This window comes from Letharia columbiana (assembly GCF_014066305.1).
Source record: "Letharia columbiana isolate WasteWater2 chromosome Unknown Sc0000021_s0, whole genome shotgun sequence".
NCBI classification, from domain to species: Eukaryota; Fungi; Ascomycota; class Lecanoromycetes; order Lecanorales; family Parmeliaceae; genus Letharia; species Letharia columbiana.
In genome coordinates this window covers 322,352-348,094 of record NW_023501062.1, presented here as the reverse complement: position 1 = coordinate 348,094, position 25,743 = coordinate 322,352, and the positions used below count along the sequence as shown (strand labels likewise).

The following is a 25,743-nucleotide window of genomic DNA, read 5'->3' as shown; positions in this document are numbered from 1 at the left end:
GTTCGTGAGCTGCAAAGATTTCCAGGTCTCTGTTTGGACGATCATTAGCAACAGCTTCAAGTTGAATACCAGATGAGCACCGCATAAAGTCGGAAGATCGCGCCAAATACGGATTCAATGTATTTCCCCATTCTAAGAATTGGGCATACACACTCTATGACAAACTTAGAAGACCGTGCCTAACAAGCACAGAACTCGAGGTTCGAATGATATTGTGTAAGTCTTATACTTGAGCGTGCTCTACTTTTACTAAAGCTAAAACATCCGCCCAATAGGCCGACCGCTCAACACAGCACTGGGAGGACGTTCGTACGATGGAATTACAAACCTCCCCCGAAGCTTTCCACCTCCACAACTCTCCACGACGTTCTCTAGGCCTGATGCATTATTTTATTCTAGAAATGAAATGGCCCTACAAGAATCCAGGAAATTAGTCTCCATGCCTCTCCTGGAAAGCGCACGCAGATCCTCGACGAGTACTGTGATCATTCGCGAGACGGCGCCTTCAGCTCAGGATCCGCTCTACGCCATCGCTGATGCGGTCATATCTACACCACCATACCTCTATGTGCTAATTAATCCCCGCAGCGACCTCACAAATTTCTACATCATTGAACAGACCTCTCAACGATTCACTCGGATGGGAACCTTAGAGACGTGTTAAAAAAGGAACCAGGAAAATCAGAGCTACTGGTCTCAAATTCTCTATGGGTATGATCAAATAGGTATCGGGCATTCTTCGGTAAGTCTATAGTGGAGTCCCGCGATACTGGTAATCAGTATATACAACAATTCATTCCTAATTGAAAGACAGTTTCAACTATCTGCCGAGAGTTCATATGCCTCCATCGGGATTGGACCCGAAATCTTGCCAGAAACTTTGAAAGGTCTACGTGCGTCCTCGAATACCTCCAGGAAGTTTTGGGGATGCGAAGGACATTACGACTCACGTACTATTTTAAAGATGTTAAGAGTATGTAGCAGAAGTCATGCATAGGGACAATCTTGCGGCCGAAAACCTTTAAATTACTTGGAGAGAATCGAAAATTTCCAAGTCCCACAGTGCAACTGGCAGACATGCCTCAGTGGGACTCGGAAATTGTGATTTTCCCTATATGCATGACTTCTGCTACACACTCTTACCAACTCAGGGCAAACCAATCGTTTGAGACGCACTAGTAGCAGACGACACGGAAATTCTCTACTGTATCTACTTCTCGCACTTACCGTACCGGATGGTCTACCTATTCTGTGTCCTTACCATGATCATCCTCTCTGGGATGGCCACTTCTTGAAAACTAATAGAGAAGATGATAGAATTCGGGAATTTGGAACATTTCTTGCCATGCTTTATGTTGGTATCTTCACCATCTCCTGGACTTAGGCGATGGAATTCGGCGAATTCCGGGTCTCGCCTGTGGGAGGGAACTCACTTCTGGAACATAAGTGTATTATTTGTATGAATGAGTGAATGAATGACTGTGTTGATTGACTCTTAATGTACAAAATGCTGGCTTTAAGGGAGTGGTATGCATGATTCACATCATTGCCCGGAAAGCCCAAACTCCCTTGCTCAAAAATGGCCTGGAATGATCTAAAATGACCACCCCTTGCAAGAAGACATGGGCAAACAGACATGAACCTCAAACCACCCACAATGCAGGTTCGTGAGGTCTATCGTATCGTCATCTGCTTCACCATGTCACCTCCTTTGCCGGTCACGCCACCTTCCCTCGAGATCGCTGATGCAGATCCAGGCTTCTTCTCAAAGATCTTCCAGAATTTGAGGCTCTCGTCCGCAGCTAATTTGATAGTTAGCTACTGTCTCATCACTCGAACGAGAATACTTTGAACTTACCCGCTGTTGCCAGCATTTGGCCATCGGGGCTCAAGCAGCTATGAAGGACTCTTGTTTCGTGTGCTGGTATCTCGACGTTCCGGACCAAGGTTGGGTAGCTCCAGATGCTGAGGGAGTTGTCAGGGAAGCCGCTGGAGCTGACAATCTCCTTGTAGTGGTTGCTCCAACGAAGGCTCGTCACTTGTGAGCCGGTATCAATGCTGTTCGTCCGGGCACCTGTTGTTGTGTTCCAGAAATGAATGTGTCTGTCGTACGAGCCTCCGCCAGTAGCTAGCAGGTTTGGCTGCCATGGGCACCAGCTCAGAGCTTTGACTGCCGCGCGGTGGTTTGTCTTCTGAAATTTAGGTGCACCTAGAGACCGAGCATCCCAGATTGAAACAAGATTATCGTTGCCGCCAGTGGCAAGCTGGGCACCATCCGCTCTCCACTCAAGACCGCAGACCTCAGATGTGTGGGAGACAAGTTCTGCAACTTTGTGTTGGGCGACGCGGACATCGTGATTGTATACCAAGCCACTTCTCGCACCAGTCGATAGGATGTGCTTGTTCCAGCCCATGACTCCAACGCGCGTATCATGACCATGCATGCTCCGAAGCTTGGTGCCTTCTTCCACATCCCAGATCTGCACCTCGCCTGAGCCAAGACCAACTCCAACATAAGCACCGTCTCCACTCCATTTTACGCTGCTGACATAAGTATCTGCAGCGGTCTCCAGCAAGCAGCTGACTGTGCCAGATTCAGCAGACCAGACGTAGACATTGCGCTCGAGCCCAATTGCTACTTGGTTGCCAGAACTCCAGTCCAGGAGGTTGAGGTAGTAGTCATCGACGAGACCAGGGGCGTCTAAGACTCGCTCAGGGGCAGTGAGTACTCTTCGTCGGAATTGGGCAGAAGCTGCATTGGCAGGCTTTAGTGGACGATTGTACTGTGACCGGAGATCTATCGGCTTTGACGACTCCGGTGGTGCGGGCTTGAAGGCGAGGATGCGGGTATTAAGTGAAACACCACATGCGGTTGCTAATGACGATTCGTACGCTAGGGTATCTGGAGCAGGCTTTGTGTACGAAGAAGTCTCGTCACCGTCTCCTAAGTTAAGCCCCTCAAGCGCTACTGTGGCATCATCCTCTGCAGCAAGGCCACCAAGATCAAATGCACTGACAGCATTCGCCAGAACTGTTGAGCCCTCACCGTTGCTAGCCTTTGGTCGATGGCTTTCATCAAGCTTGCCAGAACCAGCTGTGACTATGCCCTCGCTTGCATTTCTATTAGGGATAAAGCGATCTCCAGCTTCAAGGCGGACTGTAGTCTTGCCTGATCTCGTTCGAAGTGGACCTTTCTTTCGGCTGGCACTCTTTGATGGCGTCTGCCCAACGGTCGTCCCAGTCCCGGTCAACGTCCAGTCCGAGACACCAAGCTCGAGGTGCTTGGGGGATTTCTTCGCTTTGGCAATATTTGACTTTGGTGAGTCTCGGTAAGTATTCCTAGAAGTTGATCTTGAAAAGTAGGAAGTCACATTGCCAAATGCTGACTGCGAGACTATGCGAGTCGACTCGGTTGTCTGGCGAGGAGGTGTAAACGGAGACGAGGTACTTGAGACATTGGTGGCAAGGCTTGTTGTTCTTGTGCGTGGTGACGGTGTGAGTGGTATACGTCCGCCAGCTGTGCGTGTGGAGAAGATGCCGTGGTGACTCTTGAGTGGGGTTGACACCGAAGCGGTTGCCATTGTGAAAGATGAATAGTAGGATCGAATGGACAAATTAATGTATCGATCGGTTTTGCTGTGAAGAAGACCGGTGGTCCTCAGGTTAGTAATAGTTCAATTGACCAGCGAGAGATTGTCAAATGTCGCTGTTTATGTTCCGGACTCGTACGAGATCCCAAGAGTCTCAAGTAAATGGATCCTGGGTATGTTAGTTAATAGTCGATGTTGTGTAGCCGGAAAAGATGCTGTCAATTGGGTTCCTTAGCAGAGAAGCTCTTGCAATCGGTGGGTCGAACAGATCAACAATGTTGGAATGGTCTAATGGATTGTAGAGATGTCTCGTGCGTAAGGTAATGATGTTTGCAATAAATGCAGGGAGTTGGAGATGGGGGAATGTGCGGAGAGAAGAGGTTGGTGAAGGACAAAGCAAGAAGCTCAGTCCCGGCATAAACATAGCAAGCGTAATGGCGCTAGCGTTGTTGCCCAGCAACGGGAACTGGAATCTTGGTTCAGCCCTATGAGGTGTCGATCATTCACCGTCATTATTGCCTGGTGCTTGAAACATTCCGAACCTACTTTAATACAGTAAATACTTTAGAGTATTATTGCAGCTGCAGACAAGATCATGCATTCAACCCAACCCTGCTAACACATCCTGGAGTTCCGAATCTGTAAGGTAGCCATGGACTCATGCTTAGGACCTACACATCTTCTATGAAACGTACAGTACCATAAATTCAACCATGAATCAACAGCCAAGTGGAACAAGCTCTGGCTTCCAACAAGCACAAGCTTATTCCGGCGGTTGGAGTGGCATTGGTCACGGAGCAAGAGCACCACCTTCAGTCGCATCTTCGTCAAACAATACCTACCTTATGCCCGCCAGTCCTTCCAAGAGAGCACGAATGTCAAAAGAAAGCTACAAGCCTAAAGTGTCAAGGACTTGCGGGCAAAGACCCGCCTGCTTGGTCAATGCTTCCGTGACTTATTGTGGAAAGAATCAGATCTATGCATTCGGGGGCTTCGACCAGTATACTGATGAGGGTAGGATTCCCCGTTAATCTATGTTCGCCCGCTTGAGGCTTAATCAGAGACTGAATTGACACGCGAACAGTCTATAATCATGTCCTGAGGCTAGACCTACATACGCTGCAATGGACACTTGTGGACAACTACGGAGATATCCCAGGCGTGCGGATGGGTAAATATAAAGACACAATAGACCTTTGATAAGCATGAGCTAACGCACAGGTCAGGTCATACCGCTTGCCTTTGGCAAGGCTCAAAGCTTCTGGTCTACGGCGGCGAGAACGAGCATCGGGAATATCTCTCTGACGTCGTTATATACGATCTCGCAACTTCTCATTGGACTCAGCCCGAAATCAAAGGTCCCATACCAAAAGGCCGAGCAAGACATGCCGCAGCGGTCTACGATGACAAGCTTTTCATTGTTGGAGGTCTAGCTGGCGTGGAAACCTACACACTAGATGAGATATGCTACCTTGACCTCAAGACATGGACCTGGTCTAGATCCTGGACTTTCGTCGCACGCTTCGACCATTCTACGTGGATATGGGGAGGCCGCATATGGGTCTTTGGCGGTCTAGGGCCTGACATGGAGCGTACTGGCGAATTATGGTCACTAGATCTGAAGAACAGTCCTGCCTTCAAATCTGTCCCGGCACACAGTATTTCTGAGTCCACAACGGAGAGAGCAGGGCCGAGTCCACGTTCGCATTTCGGCCAACACCCTTCAGCGCAGCATGTTCATACAGGAGGAAGCGGTAGCTACACTGCCAATTCAAGTAGCGTGCAGGTCCGCAGCTCCAATCTTGTCGCCAAGCCCGCAGCTCCTGGAGCCATGACGTCCACGAAGTTTGTATCAGGCCCAAATGTTCCGTCTCCGGCTCTAGGAACACATTTCCACGTCTATTCTTCTGGCGCCCTACTGGACTTCGTTACTCCAGCGGGCACTATCCGTCCATCAGAATGTAATCTTTCAGCCCTCGAGCTCGGTACTCAACAATGGCAACGACTTGCCGAAGGTTCCGAGATTTTTGATCCGTCTTACCGTTGGCATTACTGTGCGGTAAACGAGGAGGGAACAACGGCCTGGCTCCTCGGATGTGCAATGGAACCTTCGGAGAATGGTGCTGCAAATCTCGAAGAGTACCTCAGCGATGTATTGGCGATAGACCTCCGCGAATTCGGCTTGCTGGGCAGTGAGTCGACATGGGAGCCTAGTGCGGAGAGTTCCAGAATGCCTGCTTCCGACACACACTCCACCTCACACATGAGCAGCCTTGGTTCAGATCTGGCGTCAATGTTTGATCGGGCGCCAGAGGCAAGTGGTAGCGACTTTACCATTACCGCAAACAACGACGATCCAACGGATGACGACAACGTATCGGCAATTTCTATAGTTACGACTACAGATGCGTCTCAGACGCCATTCTTCTTGAATGCTTCGGACTCGACGTCCACCCCCATCCACGTGCACAAGCTAATCTTGCAAGCTCGCTGGCCGCACTTTAACCGAGTCTATAAGTCGCAGATGTCAGAATTTCATACGAAAAAAATGCACATTCAAGAGCCGTACAGCGTTGTCCGAGCTTTTCTCTACTATCTCTATACTGATAGCATTGACAAGCATCCCGAGTACTGTCCGGATCTCCGAGAAGTTGCTGGCCTTCTTGTTATGTCTGATGTTTACGATATGCCAGAGCTGCGTCTACAGTGCGTTCGTCGGCTCAGTCGCGAGTTAGACGTCGAGCATGCAGCGGTGGTGTGGGAGCGGGCAGGAACGGCGAAAGAGGAGTGGCTTCGAAGACGTGCGGCCAACTACTGCCTGACTCATTGGGGACGTGTGGTGAGGACGGAGGGCTTCCGCAGTCTGAGTCGACACAGCATGATGGAATTATGTGAGGTAATCGATGTGGACGGTAGAGTGATTGGAGGGGAGGAATTGGAGGTGGTGGGAGGTCTCGGAGGTGGTAAGGTTGGTGTTGGTGGATCTGGCAGTGAGCTGGCGAGGAGAAGTGCCAGAGCACAGGGAGGTCATGTTGCTGATGAGATGGATGACAATGAAATGCAGGAAGACGAGGGTATGGAATTGAACTGAGTCGATTTCGGAAGAGCAGGGTGTTGGTGGTGTCTGTTTCTCGGAGTTCAAGCATGGAGTATTGCATGAGTATTGCATGGCTTTGGCGCTCGATGGCTAAAAAGAGTAGAATATGGTGAGAGATTGTATGATAAGCTAGGTTCGAGGTTTCATGCAAGCCGGGAAAAAGAGGCTTGTGCGCAGCATCGTTAAATGTTAACAGCCTTTTCTTCGCCAGTGACCAATTACCGCGTGGAAGCAGCCGTATTTCTCATCTCTAATATAATCCTCCTGTTTACAGTCAGCCATTTTGACTGTGACTGAAGATTTTTTGCTGTCGAATACGGGTATTGTTTCGTTGAATTAGAGCCATTCCTCATCGAGTCTAGTTGCCGCCTCCTCATGTGGCAGGGAAGGGAGAAGAGAGACGCAGCAGACGTTTCTGACATCTACCAGGTCTAATCTACCACAACGACACAATGACACAACGACATCGGTCAACCTGACAGTCCTCACAAACAAACGCGCGCCTATCTTAGTCCTACCTATCACTTCAACGACGCTTCTCAAACTCTTTGATCTTTATTTTTGTCTGGGCCTGCCAAAGGATTCTTCGTCGTCCAACCTATCTCAAACCCTCGACTCCAACCCGTTTCAGATCCTACGCAGCCCTCCGTCGCAGTCTAGCACAACGACGTAGTCAAAGAAGCGGCAGCGAGTCGATCTTGAATTAGGAGGCCAGTTTACTACAGCCGCGGAGCGCATAGAGGTCGAATCTTCTTCGCGGTCTTGACTGGGTCTCCTGGTCTCATAGATCCCGAACACTCCAACAGGAGTGCTACACTGAGGCATCTCTTTCAATTCTTCGCCATCAACCGTCAAAATTCGGGGCCACGAGGCCACAGCTTCCCTCCTCGGAGGCCAGCCATCAGACAGAGCGTACGCTGGTGGTTACCATCACCGCGAAGGTTTTGCGACCCATACCGCTGGCGGTGGTCAGGCGAGATCGAAAATGTATAGGCCAAATTCTGTGTGGACGTGGGCCTTTGTTGGGGTGACTTGTGTGCAGACCGCCATAGTCCTAGGCTTCGAAGCGTAAGTCGACTCAGCCCAGGGAAGATACGTGCTCGCCTCCGACCTTGTAAAGCGCATCGTGATTGAGATTTGCGCAGCCCGGTGAATGTGATATATGCTTACATTGGAGTTGTAGATACGTCTTCGCTCTTTTTCAAACAAGTCTCCATCCACCACCTAAAGGCGCCGACGCTAATGACTACCAACATACTATCCCAACCTTTCTTACTCTGTACATCTTCGGTTTTGTCTACGAACTGATCCTGGCCTACGATGCCCTTCGGCTTAAGAATACAATTCAAATCATTGGGCTTTGCCTTTACAACCTCGGTCTGTTGATATATGCCGCCGTTCAGATGGCTGAAATCGATGACGCTGTGAAAAGTCTGGGTTCTCGTGGAACTTCCACAACCTGGAGTGCTGTCAAGCCGTTTCTCATCGCGATTCCTTGCGTGATAGCAGTAGGCTCAATTGCCATGTCAATTGTGGCACGAAAAATCTACGACGAATTCGCCTGGACCATCTACAAGCATATCAGTGCGGATTTGAGGATGAAAAGGCGGTACCTAACATATCAGGTACATTGAATAGCTTGAAATTTGGTTGCCGAACTCACTAATCTGTGCTCATAGATCTACATCGCCCTCCTCAAATTCGACTTCTTCTTCTTTCTTGGGTTCACCGTCCAATTCGTGGTTGTCGTCGTGGATGTCAAGGATATTGAGTTTGGTCTGACGATCGCCGCAATCCCAGTCACAATCCTCATCCTTGTTATGGCCGGGTATTTTACTCGAAAGGAGAGCTTGTCGGGCATGGTTGCCACCATTGTAAGCATTCCGGGCTCGAGGGTCAAAAGCGAGATTTGCTGACATTGCTCGGCTTAGATCCTTTACTTTGGAGGACTGGCCTACTTCCTCTTCAAGCTCGTCCGGATGTATCAAAAAACCCAAAGGGCCAAGCGCTATCTACCTGCTCGCAAAAGCCTCACTTCTTTTGCAGTGATCACAATCGTTCTGATTATCCTCACCATCATTAACGCCACTATGTGCGCCTTGAACTTCAGACACGGACTAAAGCCTTACATCGCGAATCGAAAAGTGGAAAGCGAAGATGAAAAGCCAAATATGATGGAGATGCCTAATCTCTCGCATGGTCCAGTACCCAGCCGTATGACGATTGATTGAACGGGAAGCACATCTTTCGGAAAGGTTGGCCGGCGTTCTTGTTTGGGAAGAATAAGGGAATTATCAAACAGTCAGGCGAGGCAAGCACAGGAAGTCTTGCCCGGATGTGCATTCGATATCACTGGTGTTTGGCAATTTTGATACCTGAGGCCCTTCGTGGTCGATGTATGCCTATTTTTATCCCTCCGATACTATCTGTTCTATTTCACGATTAGGGATGGCAGGAACTGGTGTGATGTGGCGTTCATGGCTTTCGCGGACATCATGACCAAAATTGACCATTCTCGTTTCAGAACGATTTCACTCCCAATGTTTTAGATGTCGTCTCGTTGGAACTCCAAGAGCGCGGTGAAAAAAAGGAGCTGTTGTGGACTGGAGTAGAGATAGTCAAGTCAGTCCAGGATGTATCGTGTATGAAACGGCCATTTCCCAATACATAGAATGTCAAATAGAATTATTGTGGGCAAAGGTCATGCTTTTAATACTACAAATAATTTATATAGTGCGACAAAATACTTGTCGACGTCGTAGCCGTTATCTAAAGTCATTGTTGACGCGCCGGGATGTTCCAACAGCCGTTATATTAATGCTCCGAGCTCCGAATCATTGAGTCTTTGTTGTATTGCCCACCATCGCCCCCAAACAGAGAGAGCATGGCGTCAGGTCAGCACGCCCGTCCATATACATTTCCGTTCATTCAAGAAAAACACACCACCAAGACCAGAGCCCGCTGACTCTGGGTTCGTAGATGATGCACTGTTAGAAGAATTGACCAAGGATGGCAAGATGGACTAGTAAGCTTGTTAACAGCAGTGGCTAGCACTACGTCCTAGACCGGCACATGGACTGAGCTTCATACAGTGCAGAGTGGCCTGGCCTACTAGACCGCCTGTTGCCCAGATTGGACCATGTACGTACAACCTTTGGAAGCTTACTCGACCGACGGTGACTAACGCACTTAGATCGCCTACAATGACTTCCCTACGCCATCGATACCTTTACCGGGATCCCTCCCACCGTCGCTGAAAGAAGAACATGTATCCATCAAACGGGAACCGCCATTGAAGGAGGAACCGTTCAGAGAGAGACCAAGTTTCCAAGAAGAGTCTGGAGATACGAAACAGGAAGCTCCCGAGAATGAAGAGCAAGCCGGCATCAAGGCAGACCCATCAACAGAAGACTCAAAATCGACCATCAAAACCGAATCCTCTCCAACAACCGACAATGCCGCCCTACCACCAGCAAACACCCTCCCACCCCCACTGCTCTCCCTCCTCAGTACCATTCAATCCACCCTCCGCTCCGGCTTCCCCACCGCCCCACCTCACACGGCCCAACGCCTTGCCGAGCTTCTCCTCTACCCCACCAACCACTATAAAACGCTGCCCTCCTACCTCCGCGCCCTTGACCGAATCGTCTCAGTCGCCAGTCCAGCTTCCGTATTCCCTCTCGCGACGCTCACTCCTGCAGCTACTACGAATGGTCGTCTCCTCAATGGCACGTCATCGCCGAGTCCTGGTTCGGCGGATAAGGATTTCATTGGCGGGGCTGAGCTGACGGAGATACCCTGGATAAGGCTTACGGGGAGTCCGACGCCGATCCATAACGGTCCAACCAGCGACTTGAGGACCGAGAGCACAAGCGTCATCGATGGACCAAACGGAGCTGGATCGGTGGAAACGGTCACGGTGAACGTGAACGGTGTACACAGCGCCCACCCCCGCGACGACAGCAACATCAGCCACGGAATCACCCAAGGAGAACTGCTACGTCAAGAACAAGAAGCCGGAATCGTGCCTGTACCAGCACCTACACCGAACGGAAGGGTCACGCGCAGCAGTGCCGCCGCTTCGGCTGCTGCGACAAGAGCTGTGGGTGGGGATGTCGAAAACATTCTGGACTCCGAGGAAATTGAGTCTGTGCATGCGAGAGGCCCGGATGTGATAGGGATGGAGGACATGGGACCGCAGACTCCGGGAAGTGGATTGGCGGGTGGGATTGACCTTGAGGGGGCGTTGGGACGGAGGGGGGAGGGTGAGACGATGGCAGCTACGGTCGGGAGGGCGCCGGATGAGGAAGAGGAAAAGGGGGACGAGAAGGATGAGACCAAAGACGGCGACGGGGACATAGTCGTTGCGGATGCGGACGGAGTCGCGGAGGGCGACGATGGGGCGGCAGACGAAAGTGGTGAGAACAAGGGACCGGATGCGGTGGATAGTACGACTTTGTGATAGCCGGTCAGTTGGCGGGAGCAAAAGGGATTGCCTCCGTTGACGCCTCAACGGCAGTCAGGAGAAGCAGAGAGCCGGAGACCCTTCCGTCCAAGACGACCTTCGTCCCAATGGTGGTGGGGCCGCTAAGCAGGCGGACATCTTCCAGCATCGGCAGGAACCATTGAGCAGTGGTTGTTGCCCGTCTTTGCTAGCAAGAAGCCAGCAGCAATATGACTGACCATTCATTTTCCTGGTCATCAGACCACAAGAAACGGCCAAGTAGTGTACAGACTCGTCCATTGTTGAGCTCAAGAGCGAGAGAGCGACTCGTCCCAAACAAACTACAACCTTCAACGATCACAGTATGAGCGTCGTGTTTTCGGCGTTATCTCATCGTCTTTTTCATATAATCATGAGTGCCATCACGTAAGATACATCGTTGCCTTTCATGACCGCCTAACAGGATTCTCCTCCTTTGGCCCTCTGTTCACAAGCGGCTCAACCCCATCTCAGTACCCAGTCCTTGCTCCAAGCCCCTGCGCTGGTCGCATTGTTGAGGCCCGTCACCGTCAATGCCTTGCTTGACGCGTTATAATTGACACTGCTACCCCCTACAGCCATGCCGTTCAGCGACACATTAGTAACGGCATCCTGAACGCCTAGGACAGTGACGTTGGCGAGCGGGTTGGTGTCTATATACATACCACGCCCTGAGGCGTACAGAGCGTTGTTTGAAGCGGTGAACTATTCCGGATCAGAGACCGGATCATCGCAGGGCGACAAGTCGAAGAGAGCAAAGGGGCTTACCTCGACGTAAAGCGTTGCGTTCGGCACCAGACTCGCGCCATCATCGACATAGAGACTCCCACTCGCAGATCCCTCCAGACTCAGGGCAGCGATCACACCCCAGGGGTTCTTCCGTGCGTCTCTGGTCACCAACGCCGGCTCCTGCGTCGGTATCACGTTGTTGCCTCGGACGTAGACAGGAATGTGGCCCAACGGTGCGTCAATCGTTACGTTCTCTCTAGCTGATGCATCGACGGCAGCAAGTGTGTACCAATCGTAGTACACCTCACCTTTGCCCACGCCGGGAAAGACTCCGTCGACGGAGGTGGCTCCTTGGTCTAGGACCGGTGTGACAAGAATGGCTGGTCCAAGGAAGAACTGCCGGTCTGCGGCTGCGAGGGAGGGATCATGAGGAAACTCCCAGGCCAAAGCACGCATAACGGTTGAGCCAGTGTTATGAGCCAGGTAGAACAGGGTGTATATGTATGGCAAGAGCTGATATCTGATGTTCATTGCTGTCTTGCTGGCATCGATGACGGATGACCATATGTACGCCTCCTGCGAATTGGCGCCAAGTGTATTGTGATTCCTATTCTGCAGTCAGCATACCCCTCTCATGACACAAATTTAGGCCGTAAGACAAGCCGATGGGGTACAGCGGGGGCAGGAGGCCGTCCGCGCTCCCACAACCTGTCCCACGACTCCATTAGGAGTATTGAGGGGCCAGGGATGACTCCGAGTTGAACATACCGGTAGAAAGGGAAGAAAGCGGACAGCTGCATCCAACGGTTGCATAACTCTTCGTCCGTGTTGCCGTTGAAACCGCAGGTATCAACGCCGAACATAGGGATGCCGAATAAGGAGAACGATAGAGCTTGAGGGATAGAGAAGAACATATAAGCAAAGAGACTCGTATTGTCACCACCCCAGTGCCCTGCCCACTTGCCACTGCCCGCAAAAGTTGATCGACCAATGATGAACGGCCGCACTATTGGTATTGCGGCCAGGAGCGCATGATAGGTCGCGTTCAGAATCTGGTGGCCGAACAAATTATGGAGTTCGTATTCCTGCATACCGTCCGCATGAGTGGCATTCGGCGATATTGCGTGCACCGCAAGATCGCCCTGGACATTGTTGATCACATAGGGAGGGTGGTTGACGTCTCGCACGCCTGGAGTAGGAATAGTCCTTAGATAAATAGTATCACCAGAAGAAGAAGCCGCGGCATTAGCTGACGCCTGGCTAGCTGCTGCGGAAGAAGCTGAAGCTGCATCCGTGGCGTTTGTCAAATTGAAGCCCTCTGGGTAGCCGTAAACAACGTTACCCGGTTCGCCAGGAAGCGCAAAAGATGGGTGCACGGGATTCAAGGTGATGTTCTCCGAACCACAGCTGCCCACACAGAAAGATGAGGCTTCTGACATGTCGATCCATGCTCCGTCAAAGGCCAGCTTGCTATGCCAATTGACCATCTCGTTGATCCACCATTGTCCGGCACCTCCAGAAATCCAATCGGGGAAGACGGTGTAGCCCGGCCAGACATCACCGATGTACAAGCTACCATCTGGATTGGTGATGAAAGCATCTGTCGCATTGCCATTGTCGAATGTGCTGTAGTTATCACTGGCGTTCGATGGGTTTGGAACATAGATGGCCGAGTCAATGATGGGTATGTAATGCTTACCACTAGCATGAAGAGCGGATAGGAAGCCCGCTCCTTCGCTGTAATTAAACCGGATGGGGTCGTTGTCGAAATCTCTATACTGGCTCATGTAATCGATATCAGTCCATATGTTTTCCAACGGAATCCCGAACGCCTCGTAGTTATCGACCACGGATTGGAGTACAGTCCAGTTCGCATAGCCCCATCTGCACTGGTGGAATCCGAACGTGAAGTATTGTTGCATGGTTGGTAGCCCGACAGCACTCATCTGATATGCTGCGGTGATCTCTGGTTGGGTGGGCCCTGCGAAGACATACATGTCGATACTACCTCCAAGGAGACGCCAGGTGATGTTTGTTGGCCTCAGAAGTATCTCTTGGCCGTGGGCGTTACGGTTGTACACTCCATGTGAGTATGATACATAGTCCGCGATTGCATTAGTCTCATTAGTGGTGACCAGCGAAAAATTGCCAGTGGTGTCGGCTTCGTAGTACCTCGTGTCTAAGTAGAAAGGGTGCGAGCCGTACAAATTCCTGGATTTAGGGGATCAGATGTGGAACAAAAAATCATCGAGGAGGGCTTGAAACCCGACTTACGTGTCGATCGTATCTCCTGTATCAGCGGCATACATCGTTTTAGTGAAGTTGTTTCCCAGCCTGAGTGCATGGATTGTCTCCCCCAATCCGTAAAGGTTATAATTATCAGGCAAAGTGCTGGCGAACTCCACGAATTGATCTTCGAATACCAGCTTTGTCCCAAGTGTTGAGAAAAGGGTGTCACCAGTAGAGACTCTGTAGACGGAAAACGAGAATGTCGGATCATTACTCCATACAAAACTCAGATCGCTTGACAAGCTCGTACTGTTCGCATCAGCATCAGGAGTGGGCTGGTGAACAATGTAGCTTGGCAAGTTGTAGTAAGAAGAGTTCGAAGCGTCGATCACCGCTGGCGTAATCCTGATAGCAAGGCGATCTGCGGATTGATACTGGACGGTCAGGTTCAAGGTATGGATATCGTTCCCGTATACATTGCATGATGAGCCGGCTAGCGTCAAGGTCGCTGTCAACCCCAGTGGGTTTCGAGCAACATTAGAGGCAGTGTATCCGGGACAAACATTTTGAGCATCTTTGGCTTGCGGGTCTTCAATGTTAGGTATCAACGTTGCGCCGACATCAGCAGACGACGGCACAGTGAATACGGGTCTGAAACTGGTTGGTGTCCCCGCATATGAAGTCGTCGTTGAAACGGCATTCTGAGCATTGGAAAATCTGCTCAGTTGCAGAGTGCAGAAAATGAAGAGGTTGAAAATGGAGAGGGGAGAATGAAACATGACTGGGCTAGGTGGACGTAGCTTGAAGCAGCCAGTAGCATAAGCGAGAAGGAAAAAAAGGTAGGTGAAAGCCAGCAAAGGTGCTATGGCAAAGGCTCGACCAAGGATCGATATTGATGAAGACAAGAGGAAAACGCCCTCAATTAGCCACGGTGTGGGGGCATCCATGCTCCTTTTGTACCTCCAGGTACTCTGTAGGATAGCATGTGCTATGACATTTATGACGAAGTGGGCCAGGAGATCATTGGACGTTGAAAGCAGGTAACGGCAAGAGGAAAGGCCCGCTGAGGACCATGCTGGGAAGGTGCAGAGCTTTTCCAGAAGATCCGTTCCTTCCAATGGGATAGACACCAGAAGGCCCGATACTGGCAATTGATGTGGATTGGAGCCCGTGGGAACGGTTCTGGTTCAAAAGATGGAAGGCTTGCATATAGCAGAAAGACCAGCTTCAAGTACCAAGCATTGTTCAGATCCTGGCACATACACACATGAGGCGAGTCCATGACCACTGTGGCAGACAGCGCTGTATTTCAGTCGAGGACAGTAGAAGGCAAGGCAAGGGACCAAGGGTAAGGAGTAAGAGTTAAAGGAAGGCATACTCTACCACTAATTAAGGTACTAGAGGATTGCCTATGACTTAGGTACTTTACTTTAGACATGCGATTTGCAATACTACCCCGCCTTTCAACACGCCCACACCCGAGACACCTTAACTAACAACGATGCGGGGAAAGCTGCATGAAGTACTCTACTCACTACCTACTTTACTTACCTTACTCAAGACACCAATCCATTACTATCATGTATCAGAATGCCTCATTTTCAACTAACATCTTGCCCTTTAATCCCGGGGTACAGACTCGTATTTTGGAGGCAGAGAATGATATGTCATTCAATGTGTACCTTGAAACGCCCCAAGAATGGTCTTGTCCGTCCCAACCAAGCTCACATCTATTGCCTGCGAGGAGGCTTCTCATTACAATGGATTAATTCTATCTCTCTCCACCCGTTTTAGACATGCAGCAAGGGAATATTGCACTGTGCCACTGTGATATGTCGAATTACACGCCCCAAGCGCTAGCTTGCACTCTAGTAAAACTGCCCAATGATAAGTATGTCCCAACTCTTCCAGCAAGGACGGAAAAGACGCCTCCTGAAATGCTTTGCTCCAATGCGCCGTACCATGTACAAGCAAGCTCATTCCATCACGCTGCTATATCCTGAATGGATAAGGGGGTATGGAAAGCGCCGAGCAACTTGCAGGCAGCATGGATAGCGCCCCTTGTTGTGTATCCCAGTCGCCCCTTCTCGACAGTCCACCATTTTCTCTCATATCTTTCTCTCACACCCTCTCCTCCCCGGCTCTTGCTTTGCCTCTCCTTCTAAAGAAATCCATCACCCTTCTCGCTGCCCCAGACGTCCCGGCGTGTTGACCCCCCACCCCATAACTTGGATCCGCGTCTTGCTCGTACGCATCTGCGAATTTCCGATTGTTCTTTTGTAGAACATTCGGTCCACGTCCGCTTCGGTTTTGAGCAATCGATGTACCGGCTGCCTCTTCTTCGTATTCGTTAAAACCCTGAGGATAGACAGGCCGCTCGCGTCGATGATTAATAGATATCTGGGACTCTGTAGGCGTGTCCAGATACGATTGGCCCGGTTGCAGTGGCTTCGAAGTGGGGTAAGGATCGTGAGGAGTCTCGGTCTGTGGGTTGTCATATTCGCTCTGCTGCCCACCTCGAGAAGGGACATCTTTTCTTCGCGTCTGTTGTACAGGACTATCTCGTGCACGGTCCCGCGAACCATCATATGTTGCGGGGAAGTTCTCCTCTTGTCCGTAGCTATTGCCTCCACTTTGGCCTCTACTGTATGCCATGGTCTGCGGACGCGATTGAGCTCGGCTTGAAAGGGCTGACTGAACGTTGCTCGACGGCCTCCGCTCAGAAGTTGGTCTCATCTCGTTGCTCGCATCTTTCCCACTGCCAGTGCTGGTGAATCCCTTTAATGAGAAAGAAGCGGGCAATAGAGAGAATCTCCGTGGCTTCTCCTGTTTGGGTAGATCAGTGATCTTTCTCAAATCGCTGCTCTTCCGTCCGAAGCTGAATGAGGGCCGCCGTGAATCTGTTGATTGCCGGGGACTATCAGCTGCTATCGGAGCCTTCATGCTTGTAGGTGGATATCTTTTCTCTCTTTGTGGCTCCCCAGGCGACTGAGGTTGCGACCTGCCACCAGAGATCGAACCTGTCCTGAAAAAGTTTCCCAAAGTATTTGACCGTTTGTGCCCTCGAGATTGATCTCTGTGATCTCCTAATGTTGGAGGCTCATACTGCTGAGTGCTTGGCAGACCGATTGATTCATTCTGACCGTAAGGTCCTGATTGGGGAATCGGCGCTGAGATATTGTATTGCTTGCCACTCTTGGGCTGCGCAAGCCGTCCTTCTGCATTTGTCGGTGCCACCGTAGGTGGAAGTGGTTGACTATAAGAGTTTCCTCTGGAAGGTAATCGACCAGCTGTGGAAGCCATAGACCCTCCAGTAGTGGGCCTGGTTACGGTCGAGGTTGGAAGCGGGCCGAACGCGCTAGTAGATTCAGACACAGAACGAGGTAGATCCTTCGGTGGCCGTGAAGGAGGCGCCATGTCTCGCTGGGAGCTGCTAGGTCGATACTGGGTTCTATTTGGCCCCTGTTGATATGCTTGACTTGACCTCGGGGCCGGTGCAACCGATGCGTCTTGCGGCGAAGACTTAGTCGTCGCACTGTATTGTCGAGGGACAGGTTCCGGCCCTTCGTTGCCGGCCCTGGCGCGAGTCTTCTGTTGACCTGTTGAAGCAGCTTGGGGAGAGACATCTGTAGCGGGTGAGCTGATGAGAGGCAGACCTTCGCCTCTAACTGTCTGGCTTTGCGGAGCGACGTATTCAACTTGCACAGTCCTTCTTTTAGGATCACGAGGTGCTTTGGCTTTTTCAATCGCTTGCTCAGGGTCAATTTTACCTTGATGAGTGAGCGCGCCAACAGGAGACATGTTGGACGGATGTGCTTTGGCTGGTTCTCTAACAGAAGCACTGCGGACGAGCAGAGGAGCATCTTGTGGATCTAGTGAGAACAGAGTCAGCTTTATTTTGGCAAGCAAAACATCCGGATTCAGAGCAAAGGTGGCTGCAAAACACATGTAAGAGACAGTGTGGAAGAGAGAGACTCTACCTGCTGTGACAGTGGTATTCGCAATCTCGCCAACGGTCGTGGTACTGCTTGTGACTTGTGCCACCACATGCGCAAAATCGCTTAACCAACTATGCCTGGCGACCTCAAATAAATCCGCTCGCTGCCTGGGGTCGGCGACTAGGATCCTTCGCAAGAGGTCACGAGCATGCGGAGTGACGTATTCTGGGAAGGTAAGAGCTGTAGTCGTAATGTACTTGTAAAGTAAATTAATGTTATCCCCTTCAGGATTCGCAGGGTCATCGTCAAAGGGCAGGTAGCCAGCCAACATAGCGTACTATAGCAAAAATTAGACTGTTCGTTGACCTGGTTGCTGGAAGAGTGTCTTACCAGGATGACCCCACAACTCCAAACGTCGACCTTCCTTCCGGTATAGAGAGAATCTGTCACTACAAGCTCAGGTGCTGCGTAGCACGGACTACCACAGCTTGTCGCCATCAAATCTCCTCTCCGACTCCCGTTCTGGACTCGCTCCAGATCCATCCTCCGGACAAATTCCCGGTCCGTCAGTTTTTTCTCAATGTCTTCACCCAGCTCATCGCGGGGATCAAAGGTGTTGGCAAAACCGAAGTCCGTGATAACAATATTACGATTTCGGTCAAGCAGAAGATTCTCAAGTTTGAGATCTCGATGCACAATACCCTTCTTGTGTAGGTAGCCAACCCCTGAAACAAGCTGGGCGAATAGCTTTCGGGCTGTGTTGTCTTTCAGATACCGATGATTCAAGATATAGTCGAACAATTCACCACCAGATGCATACTCCAAAATGATACCAATGTAGGGAGGCGTCTCAATCATTTCATGGAGTTTGACAATATTTGGATGCTCGAGGCCCCTCAAGATGGACACCTCGCGGTAGATCTTGGGCAGTCGACTTGGGTTCTGCCCAAGGCTCTCTCGTCGGATGAGCTTGATCGCTACTTGAACCTCCCCATTCTTTTTCCAGCCCAACTTGACTTTGCCGAATTCTCCTTCGCCGAGAGTCTGCCCGAGAATATATTCACCAAATCGCGTCTCTTTTCTTCGTCCTGGATTTCCTGCACTGGCCGAATAATCTTGCCTGCTTCGAGGAGCTGCCCTGCCGACGTCTTCAGCGGTCACGTTATTCACGACCGCTAGTCCTGGCACGGATTCCAATTGCCGTTCTTGTTCGCGTTTGAGGTCGACAGCAGGATCGTCCACCACGACTCGGTTAATTATTTGGCTTTCATCTCTTCCAGGCCTGGTGTGAGACGCTGCGGAGGCTACATTTGAGGCTGAGCGGTTTTCCACGGCGGTGGGTGACTGTTGAGAGCCTGGTTCTCGGGTGCTTGATGCCCTTTGCGGTCCTTCCGACGAAGTCGGCCCTCTCCGTCGTGATCTTGCTGCTGCCGCATCATTGTCTATTCCAGGTTCACCACCACTCAGTGATTCTGCTGCAGCACTGCGGGATGCAGATTGGCGCTCGTCAATCGCTTGACCAGTCTGCCGCGAGGAAGCTGTTCTATCGGCAAGGGGTGCATTCGATGGTAAACCGATACTTTGGCCACGTTGATTTGACGAGGTTCTTGGAGGTGGTGATATTGGTGGGCGGGCTTGATGTGATTGCTGCCCTCGTTGGTCTCTCCGACTCTGCTGATGCGGAGGAGACGAAGATGTAGTAGGGATCATTGGGGATGCATGGGTAGTGCTAGCCATGTCCTGACCGCGAGGGGTACTCGAGTTCGAATGATAGGCCCCCGCAGAAGATTGGTATGGAGCTTGTTGAGAGGCATCAGGCTCCAGAGTTTGATTTCCGTTACCGCTTGGCCGTGTCGATGGTCGTGTCGATGAGTGAGGTGAGCTTCTCGGTTGCGAGTGGCTCTGGCTCTGGTCACCTGCTTGTGAGGTTTGCTGGGAGTATTGCCGTCGTGATGCTAAAGAAGGGTCCACGGCATATGTGCCAGGGCCGACTGGTGATTGTGTCTGTTGCGAAGCTACTTGCATCGTAGCAATCGACAACGTACCTGCTCCGGCTTGTTCCCGCCCACTCTTTGACACAGGCCAAATGTATGACCCTCTTCCGTTGCGACCCTCTGGTGCCTCTCTAAAGTGGCGTGGAGACTCCAATCTCGCCGGGCAGTCCTGATCGACTTGACTCGCGGTGTTCGGGATGTAGCAGAGCCACGGCGAGCTCCACCTCTTTGTAGTCTTCTGGTAATTAGACCATGCAACAAGTCAATTTTCCAGAGAGCTGAGTCTCAGCCAATTAACAGGACCAAGCCGAGACTCTGTGTCTTGGTTGAATGTTCTGGAAGCCCAGCGCTGGCCAATGTGGTAGGAAAATCGAAGACGTCGGCCGTGGATCGTACTTTCTAAAGATGTTGGGTCAGTGTAAAACCAAGGATTTCAGGCTGTATCCTATGCAGCTGGGCTTGACGAAGCTCTTAATAGTAGGAGGCGTTGTCCTGCTCCGATATGGTAGAGAACAGAGAGCGCAATCTTTCTACTCAATGAGTATGCTCTGTCATTGGGATGGTATAAAGACGTCGGTTGTGCGCCAAATCGGAAGGTTTGTATAGAAGTATCGCCGGGAATTAAGAGCACATGTCAGAGAAAGGCAAGGAAACGCAGATGAAGGAGCGTGGGAACGACGGTCGGAAATGAAGCTATACAGCTATCATTGGTGAAATTGGCGTCGTTCAAGAGCCTCGAGAAGCCGGTGCGGCCTGGCCTTGTAAGGAAGCGGTAGGCGGGGGGAGAGTGAAAGGTCAGAGGTGTGCTTTAAAGCTGGATGTTGTTTTTGTTGCAGAGTTGGATCGGTTTCTTTCAGAATCGGTTAGAGTTCCCTGCCGCAATTTCTTTGGAGCATGGGGGGGGTGTGTTCAAGGAAAGCAACTTTTTCTTGGGCGGCCCAGCCCAGACTTTTCGATTGGAAGGGCTGATGTTAGCAAATATATTTACAAAACGCTCAGCTACTTGGACTGATTAATTGTACAATAATAATAATAATCATAATAATAATAATAACAACAATAGCTTCAAAGATAGGCACTCTCACTCTATCTTCAACTCACGTCTCACTGGTCTCAAGGGGCAACTTCAACTTCAAGTGGTTTGGTATCATCAAGCGCCCAAGGAAACGATTAAGATTAATGATTTTCCACCTATGAATAGACTTGAATTTGCGCCTCAAGTCTCCTGCCTGCATGGGATAGGTGTTTCAGCTTCCATCCTTGGACTATGGAGAGATGGGAAGACCCGGGGTAAGCCACAAGCACATCATAATGAGGCCCGAGCAGCAGACAAGATATTATGTAGTAAACGTGCCAGGTCCTAGGCGCGGAAATCCTCCTGCCTTCTGCCCTGCCTTCTGCCCACCGACTCGCATCAAGCCTTTGAACTTGGGTGTGAGAGCAGGTTAGGCAGAGTATCCGACTGACAGCAATTCTTCCTTGGGTGCTGACACCTTCTTCTTTTAGTGACATTTACAGCTGAAATTAACACCTACATTGGCAGCGAGCATGGTGGAAAGTACCGTTGCTCGGGTCCTATGTTGAGGCTTTTTCGCCAAAAGACTTGCCTGTTCCATTGACCCTAATAGCATGTTGCCACATGAATATCTACCCGAGCAGATCCATATGCGAAGCGGTAGTCTTAGCAAATACGTTTTGTCTTGTGTTGCGATGGAGCCACAGGTTGGTGAACGATCCCGGCGGACGCTTTATAAATGATGGGCGGCGTTCGAGCATTGCTCGCCGGGATGCTTAGGAGCCCAGTGGCTCACCCAATGAGCTCGACTTCTCTGTTATTGGAGCAGTCTTGTTGCCAAAGCCAACTTGCGTACCCGACCCCGCGCCCATACTCTGGTTTCCCACCGTCCCGGGTTTATCAGCAGGCATCGCCTCGGGAGGAATGGCCCCGCCATCTCCACCGCCAACTACCAAGTCTCCTCCACCAGGCGCTCTGCCAACCACCATCCCCTTTGCAACCGATCTAGTCGTCCAATTAGCCGTTGTGTCCGAGTTGATAAGCTGTCCAGTGACTGAGACTTACTTGATGACTGCTCTCCGCGAAACCCCCGCGGCATCTACGTAAACAAGACCTACGTTCCTCACGCCACCTGCAATACTTCCGGCAACATTTCTTGCATTTTCTCCGTACCGATGGCCAACGACCTGAGTCGCAGCGCTGGATCCCGAAGCCAAAAGGTTACGCGAAGCATAATCGACGCCGTCTGCGATGGTCGAAAACGCCATCATAGATTTGTTCAACAAGCCTGGTTTGTAGCCTTCTCTGTCAGCTTTATGGTTCTTTTTCTGTTGCTCGCTCCGGCGAGTTAAGGTTGCGCCAAGGTTCTGCGCATGTCTGGTGACTTGGCCAACGGTCTTTGCGGACAGGCCCACAGCGCCCTGGGTGACGCTGTTCAGTTTTCTCACCCTTGCTTGAGTAGTCGGTGTGAAAGTCATAGGTTTGGGGTTCGGCTTCGTCTTCTTAGTGAAGTTGTCTGCCCCGGTGGTCATCTGATCCGCTAGCCATCCAGATCCCGTGACTATAAGACGAGAAGCCACAGCAGCATTTTGCACCAGGGTTGAGTCTTTGTAGGCAGGATGCTTCGCCATCTTGAGATATTCTTCTGAAGCATTGGTGATGTTGATCTGGTTGCCTTCGCCTTCCTGGGGCAATTGAATCTCAACAGGTCCTGGAAGAGTTAGCATGCTTCCTTCCAATTCAATGCCCTTGGTAGGAGAGTTTATCATACTCTTTGAGCCGGCGTGTACATCCTTGCCCTCAACAACGTGGAACCCCTCCCCAAGCTCGCCAACGACTGACCCATCCTCTTCATCCACAAGGACAATGTGGCCCTTCTCAGTGCCACCCAGGCCAGAGCCAACATAACCCTCGCCAGGAGCGTAATTCGCCGGATTATATTTCTTTTCACCCGCAGATGTGAAGCTCGCCCGTTCCAGAAACGCAGTGCATTGTGCTAGAATCGTCTCAAACGTATCTACATCTTCCTGCGTGACCCTGTCAGGTCCAGTCCCAATCTTAGGAAACTCAATGCGAGTGAAAGCACCACTCTCTGGTCCTAGATCCCATCGTGGGATCAGGTAGCTTCTTGGAGGCTGGTGGTAGATCTGAGTTGTCGCAGGTAGGGAGAGGTCGAGCTCTGGGGGGAGATGCAGGTGCAGGTAGAAGTCCTCCTCAGGTGCTGCACTAGAAGGATTGGCGGAAGATAGGTCAGCGAAAGGGGATGATGTTGGGACCATGAGCAAGGACAAGGTCTGCGGTCCAGAGTGGCTGAGAGGTGACTCTTGGCCATCTTGAATGTGGTATGCACTTATGTTGCCGACGCTGTAGAGCAGTTTCGGCTCATTGTGCCCGGCAGACATGGTGGAGAGGGTTGATAGTGGAGCCGGTAGTCACGTAGTGGGGTATGGTGGGGAAACGGTTATCTGTCAGTGGCTGTCAGGGTGTCAGGGTGTCAGGGTGCGTATAAGCTGACGGGATGTCACTCAAGGAAGCAGCTTCAATACTTCACAGAAGGAAAGGGGGAATTTAAAGTCATGGATTCATGGGAATCATGAGAATCATATCTAGACTACATCTCGATTTTCCGAGGCATCAAGATTCAATAGGGTTCACGGTTCAAGGTTTAAGCGCGCCAAGGCTGGATTCTGCCCCTTTCCCTTCCAAGGTTCCTAGCGAATGTGCAGAGCGATCCTTAAAAAAGGCACACGCCAAGCAACCTCACGTTACCTTACTAACACCAATCCCTCTTCCAACTAAACTTCATAAGAGTTGTTCTTTGCGCTAATATCTATATATCCAAGCAAAATCTCTAATAACCTCGTTGGAAATGTGTTTTTTTTTTTTTTTTTTTGTTTTGGGGGTTTTTTTCCCCCGCGAGCGATCCTAGACCATCATTAATATTGGCTGTCAAGATAGGAAGCTTTACAGACATTGGCGCCGCGTATTTACTGCGAGAGTAGCAGTAGAGAGGCTTTTAGCTTAGGCACATCTTCATTCCATTTGCAACGACGGTCATGATTGATTTCATCAAGCAACTTCGAGCGTGAATAATCTCATAGCCAGACGCCGATATGCAGCTTAACCCCGAGTGCCCCTCGGGCGTATCTCATCATCAATTCCTGTCGGTCGAGCCCGAGATACATGCATGCCCCCAACATTACCTAGCTCTCACCCATGTTCTCAGCCTCGTTTGTTTCCGCTTGGCCTCAGGAAGCGGACTAGAGCCATAACAGAGCTACCAGTTTCACATTACTGAGTGCTGCTCTTTTTTCCGCTACCCGAAGCTTTCCAGAAACGTTACCCACGTACTGTTTGCAAAACGACGACGAGCAAAATGACGACGAATTATGGAGTCATCAAGCTTTATGCAGGTTTCAACCCTACAGTGGAGTATGCGCCCTGGTCGTCCAGCTAGAGACCCCAGCCTGGTCACACATTCAGTATTGTCGCAGTTCACGGCTTATGTGGCAATGCTCTCAAGACATGGACATTCGAGGGATGAAAGGTGCCTTGGCTGGGGGACAAGGACATGCTCCCTAAAGCTCTTCCCCACGCCAGGATCCTGACGTGGGGTTACAATGCGAATGTGCATTCTTTCATGGGCAGCACATGTCGCGCAGCTCCAAGCAGACCGTGAGGTATGGCTTCCTCTAGTCCCTGGAACAATTCCTATTCTCTTCTCTCAGTCAGCGAGAAGAAATAGCCACAGATACTTCTCATTTCCTCCAATCATTTCAGCGCTGTTAAAGACATGCCGCTCTGTCATGTTTGTTGACATGAAGCATTTTTACGAATGCTCTTTAATTGATCTACTAACCGGGTCACATATAGATAGAAGGCGCTTCAGAAAAGCCCATTATATTTGTATGCCATTCACTTGGGGGTATCATTGTCAAAAGGGTATCTTCAGTACTTTCTCAATCCGAAATTAGATAGGTCGAATCGACTTGGCTTCCAGGCGCTGGCCTACTCCGCCAGCAGAACCTCGGCACATATAGAGCATTTGCATTCAATCTTCGTCTCTACGTACGCAATTCTCTTCCTTGGGACACCGCACCACGGTAGCGACATAACAAAAATGTTTAGCACAGCTCGGCATATGGTCAGTACAGTAACACCAAAAATTATCGTAGACACAGACGGCCAGCTTCTCAACGCACTTCGAGAAGGGTCCGAAACGTTGCAGAATGTGACAGACCAATTTGCGCCTTTGATGAAAAGGTTTCGTATATACTTCTTCTGGGAACAAGAGAAGACCACGATATCTCTTAGCAAAGCTTATGTATTTCACCTCTTTTGCTACATTCTGTCTGTATTGATCGTGGCTGACAACAAGGAGATTGTCGACGCGAGTTCCGCCGCACCCATTCTTGACAACACGGAACGCTCTGGCATAGCTGCCGATCATTCTCACATGTGCAAGTTTGAGAACAGTGATGCACCCGGATACCGTATCGTCGTAGCGGCATTGATGAGGTATGCGCGGGAGAGTCCGGCGCTTGTCGAAAGCCGGTGGTCTCAAGCAAAAGAAATGCTGAGGACGCAGCGTTCTGCTGAGGCTACCGAATTGACGCGTGGGTTCTAACAGAAAAGGTGTACCCAACGGCCTTTTTTGCAACTATTCAA

The 25,743-nt window shown here is 50.7% G+C and overlaps 8 protein-coding genes across 8 annotated transcripts; 4 read left to right on the top strand and 4 right to left on the bottom strand.

Annotated features, from left to right (window-relative positions):
* Nucleotides 1-1,674: 1,674 nt before the first annotated feature.
* HO173_006859 (uncharacterized protein) lies at nucleotides 1,675-3,581 on the bottom strand (the record flags this gene model as incomplete). The annotated part of the gene is made up of 2 exons (XM_037308765.1): nucleotides 1,675-1,802; nucleotides 1,859-3,581. 2 exons carry the CDS (start codon nucleotides 3,579-3,581, stop codon nucleotides 1,675-1,677), a joined length of 1,851 nt encoding a protein of 616 aa, XP_037164310.1.
* A 722-nt stretch (nucleotides 3,582-4,303) lies between these two features.
* HO173_006858 (uncharacterized protein) lies at nucleotides 4,304-6,681 on the top strand (the record flags this gene model as incomplete). Its single annotated transcript, XM_037308764.1, has 3 exons — nucleotides 4,304-4,604; nucleotides 4,675-4,761; nucleotides 4,817-6,681. 3 exons carry the CDS (start codon nucleotides 4,304-4,306, stop codon nucleotides 6,679-6,681), a joined length of 2,253 nt encoding a protein of 750 aa, XP_037164309.1.
* Nucleotides 6,682-7,672: 991 nt separating this feature from the next.
* Nucleotides 7,673-8,918, top strand: HO173_006857 (uncharacterized protein; the record flags this gene model as incomplete). The annotated part of the gene is made up of 4 exons (XM_037308763.1): nucleotides 7,673-7,755; nucleotides 7,871-8,312; nucleotides 8,367-8,561; nucleotides 8,619-8,918. The coding sequence occupies 4 exons, from the start codon at nucleotides 7,673-7,675 to the stop codon at nucleotides 8,916-8,918; spliced, it is 1,020 nt and encodes a 339-aa protein (XP_037164308.1).
* A 653-nt stretch (nucleotides 8,919-9,571) lies between these two features.
* On the top strand, nucleotides 9,572-11,499 carry HO173_006856 (uncharacterized protein; the record flags this gene model as incomplete). The annotated part of the gene is made up of 6 exons (XM_037308762.1): nucleotides 9,572-9,581; nucleotides 9,667-9,712; nucleotides 9,780-9,828; nucleotides 9,881-11,145; nucleotides 11,207-11,319; nucleotides 11,393-11,499. 6 exons carry the CDS (start codon nucleotides 9,572-9,574, stop codon nucleotides 11,497-11,499), a joined length of 1,590 nt encoding a protein of 529 aa, XP_037164307.1.
* A 130-nt stretch (nucleotides 11,500-11,629) lies between these two features.
* Nucleotides 11,630-15,075, bottom strand: HO173_006855 (uncharacterized protein; the record flags this gene model as incomplete). Its single annotated transcript, XM_037308761.1, has 4 exons — nucleotides 11,630-11,875; nucleotides 11,939-12,506; nucleotides 12,668-14,110; nucleotides 14,174-15,075. 4 exons carry the CDS (start codon nucleotides 15,073-15,075, stop codon nucleotides 11,630-11,632), a joined length of 3,159 nt encoding a protein of 1,052 aa, XP_037164306.1.
* A 1,174-nt stretch (nucleotides 15,076-16,249) lies between these two features.
* HO173_006854 (uncharacterized protein) lies at nucleotides 16,250-20,091 on the bottom strand (the record flags this gene model as incomplete). Its single annotated transcript, XM_037308760.1, has 3 exons — nucleotides 16,250-18,000; nucleotides 18,109-18,403; nucleotides 18,457-20,091. 3 exons carry the CDS (start codon nucleotides 20,089-20,091, stop codon nucleotides 16,250-16,252), a joined length of 3,681 nt encoding a protein of 1,226 aa, XP_037164305.1.
* A 1,760-nt stretch (nucleotides 20,092-21,851) lies between these two features.
* HO173_006853 (uncharacterized protein) lies at nucleotides 21,852-23,477 on the bottom strand (the record flags this gene model as incomplete). Its single annotated transcript, XM_037308759.1, has 3 exons — nucleotides 21,852-22,080; nucleotides 22,141-22,786; nucleotides 22,847-23,477. The coding sequence occupies 3 exons, from the start codon at nucleotides 23,475-23,477 to the stop codon at nucleotides 21,852-21,854; spliced, it is 1,506 nt and encodes a 501-aa protein (XP_037164304.1).
* Nucleotides 23,478-25,216: 1,739 nt separating this feature from the next.
* HO173_006852 (uncharacterized protein) lies at nucleotides 25,217-25,702 on the top strand (the record flags this gene model as incomplete). Its single annotated transcript, XM_037308758.1, has 2 exons — nucleotides 25,217-25,399; nucleotides 25,457-25,702. The coding sequence occupies 2 exons, from the start codon at nucleotides 25,217-25,219 to the stop codon at nucleotides 25,700-25,702; spliced, it is 429 nt and encodes a 142-aa protein (XP_037164303.1).
* Between the last annotated feature and the right edge of the window lie 41 nt (nucleotides 25,703-25,743).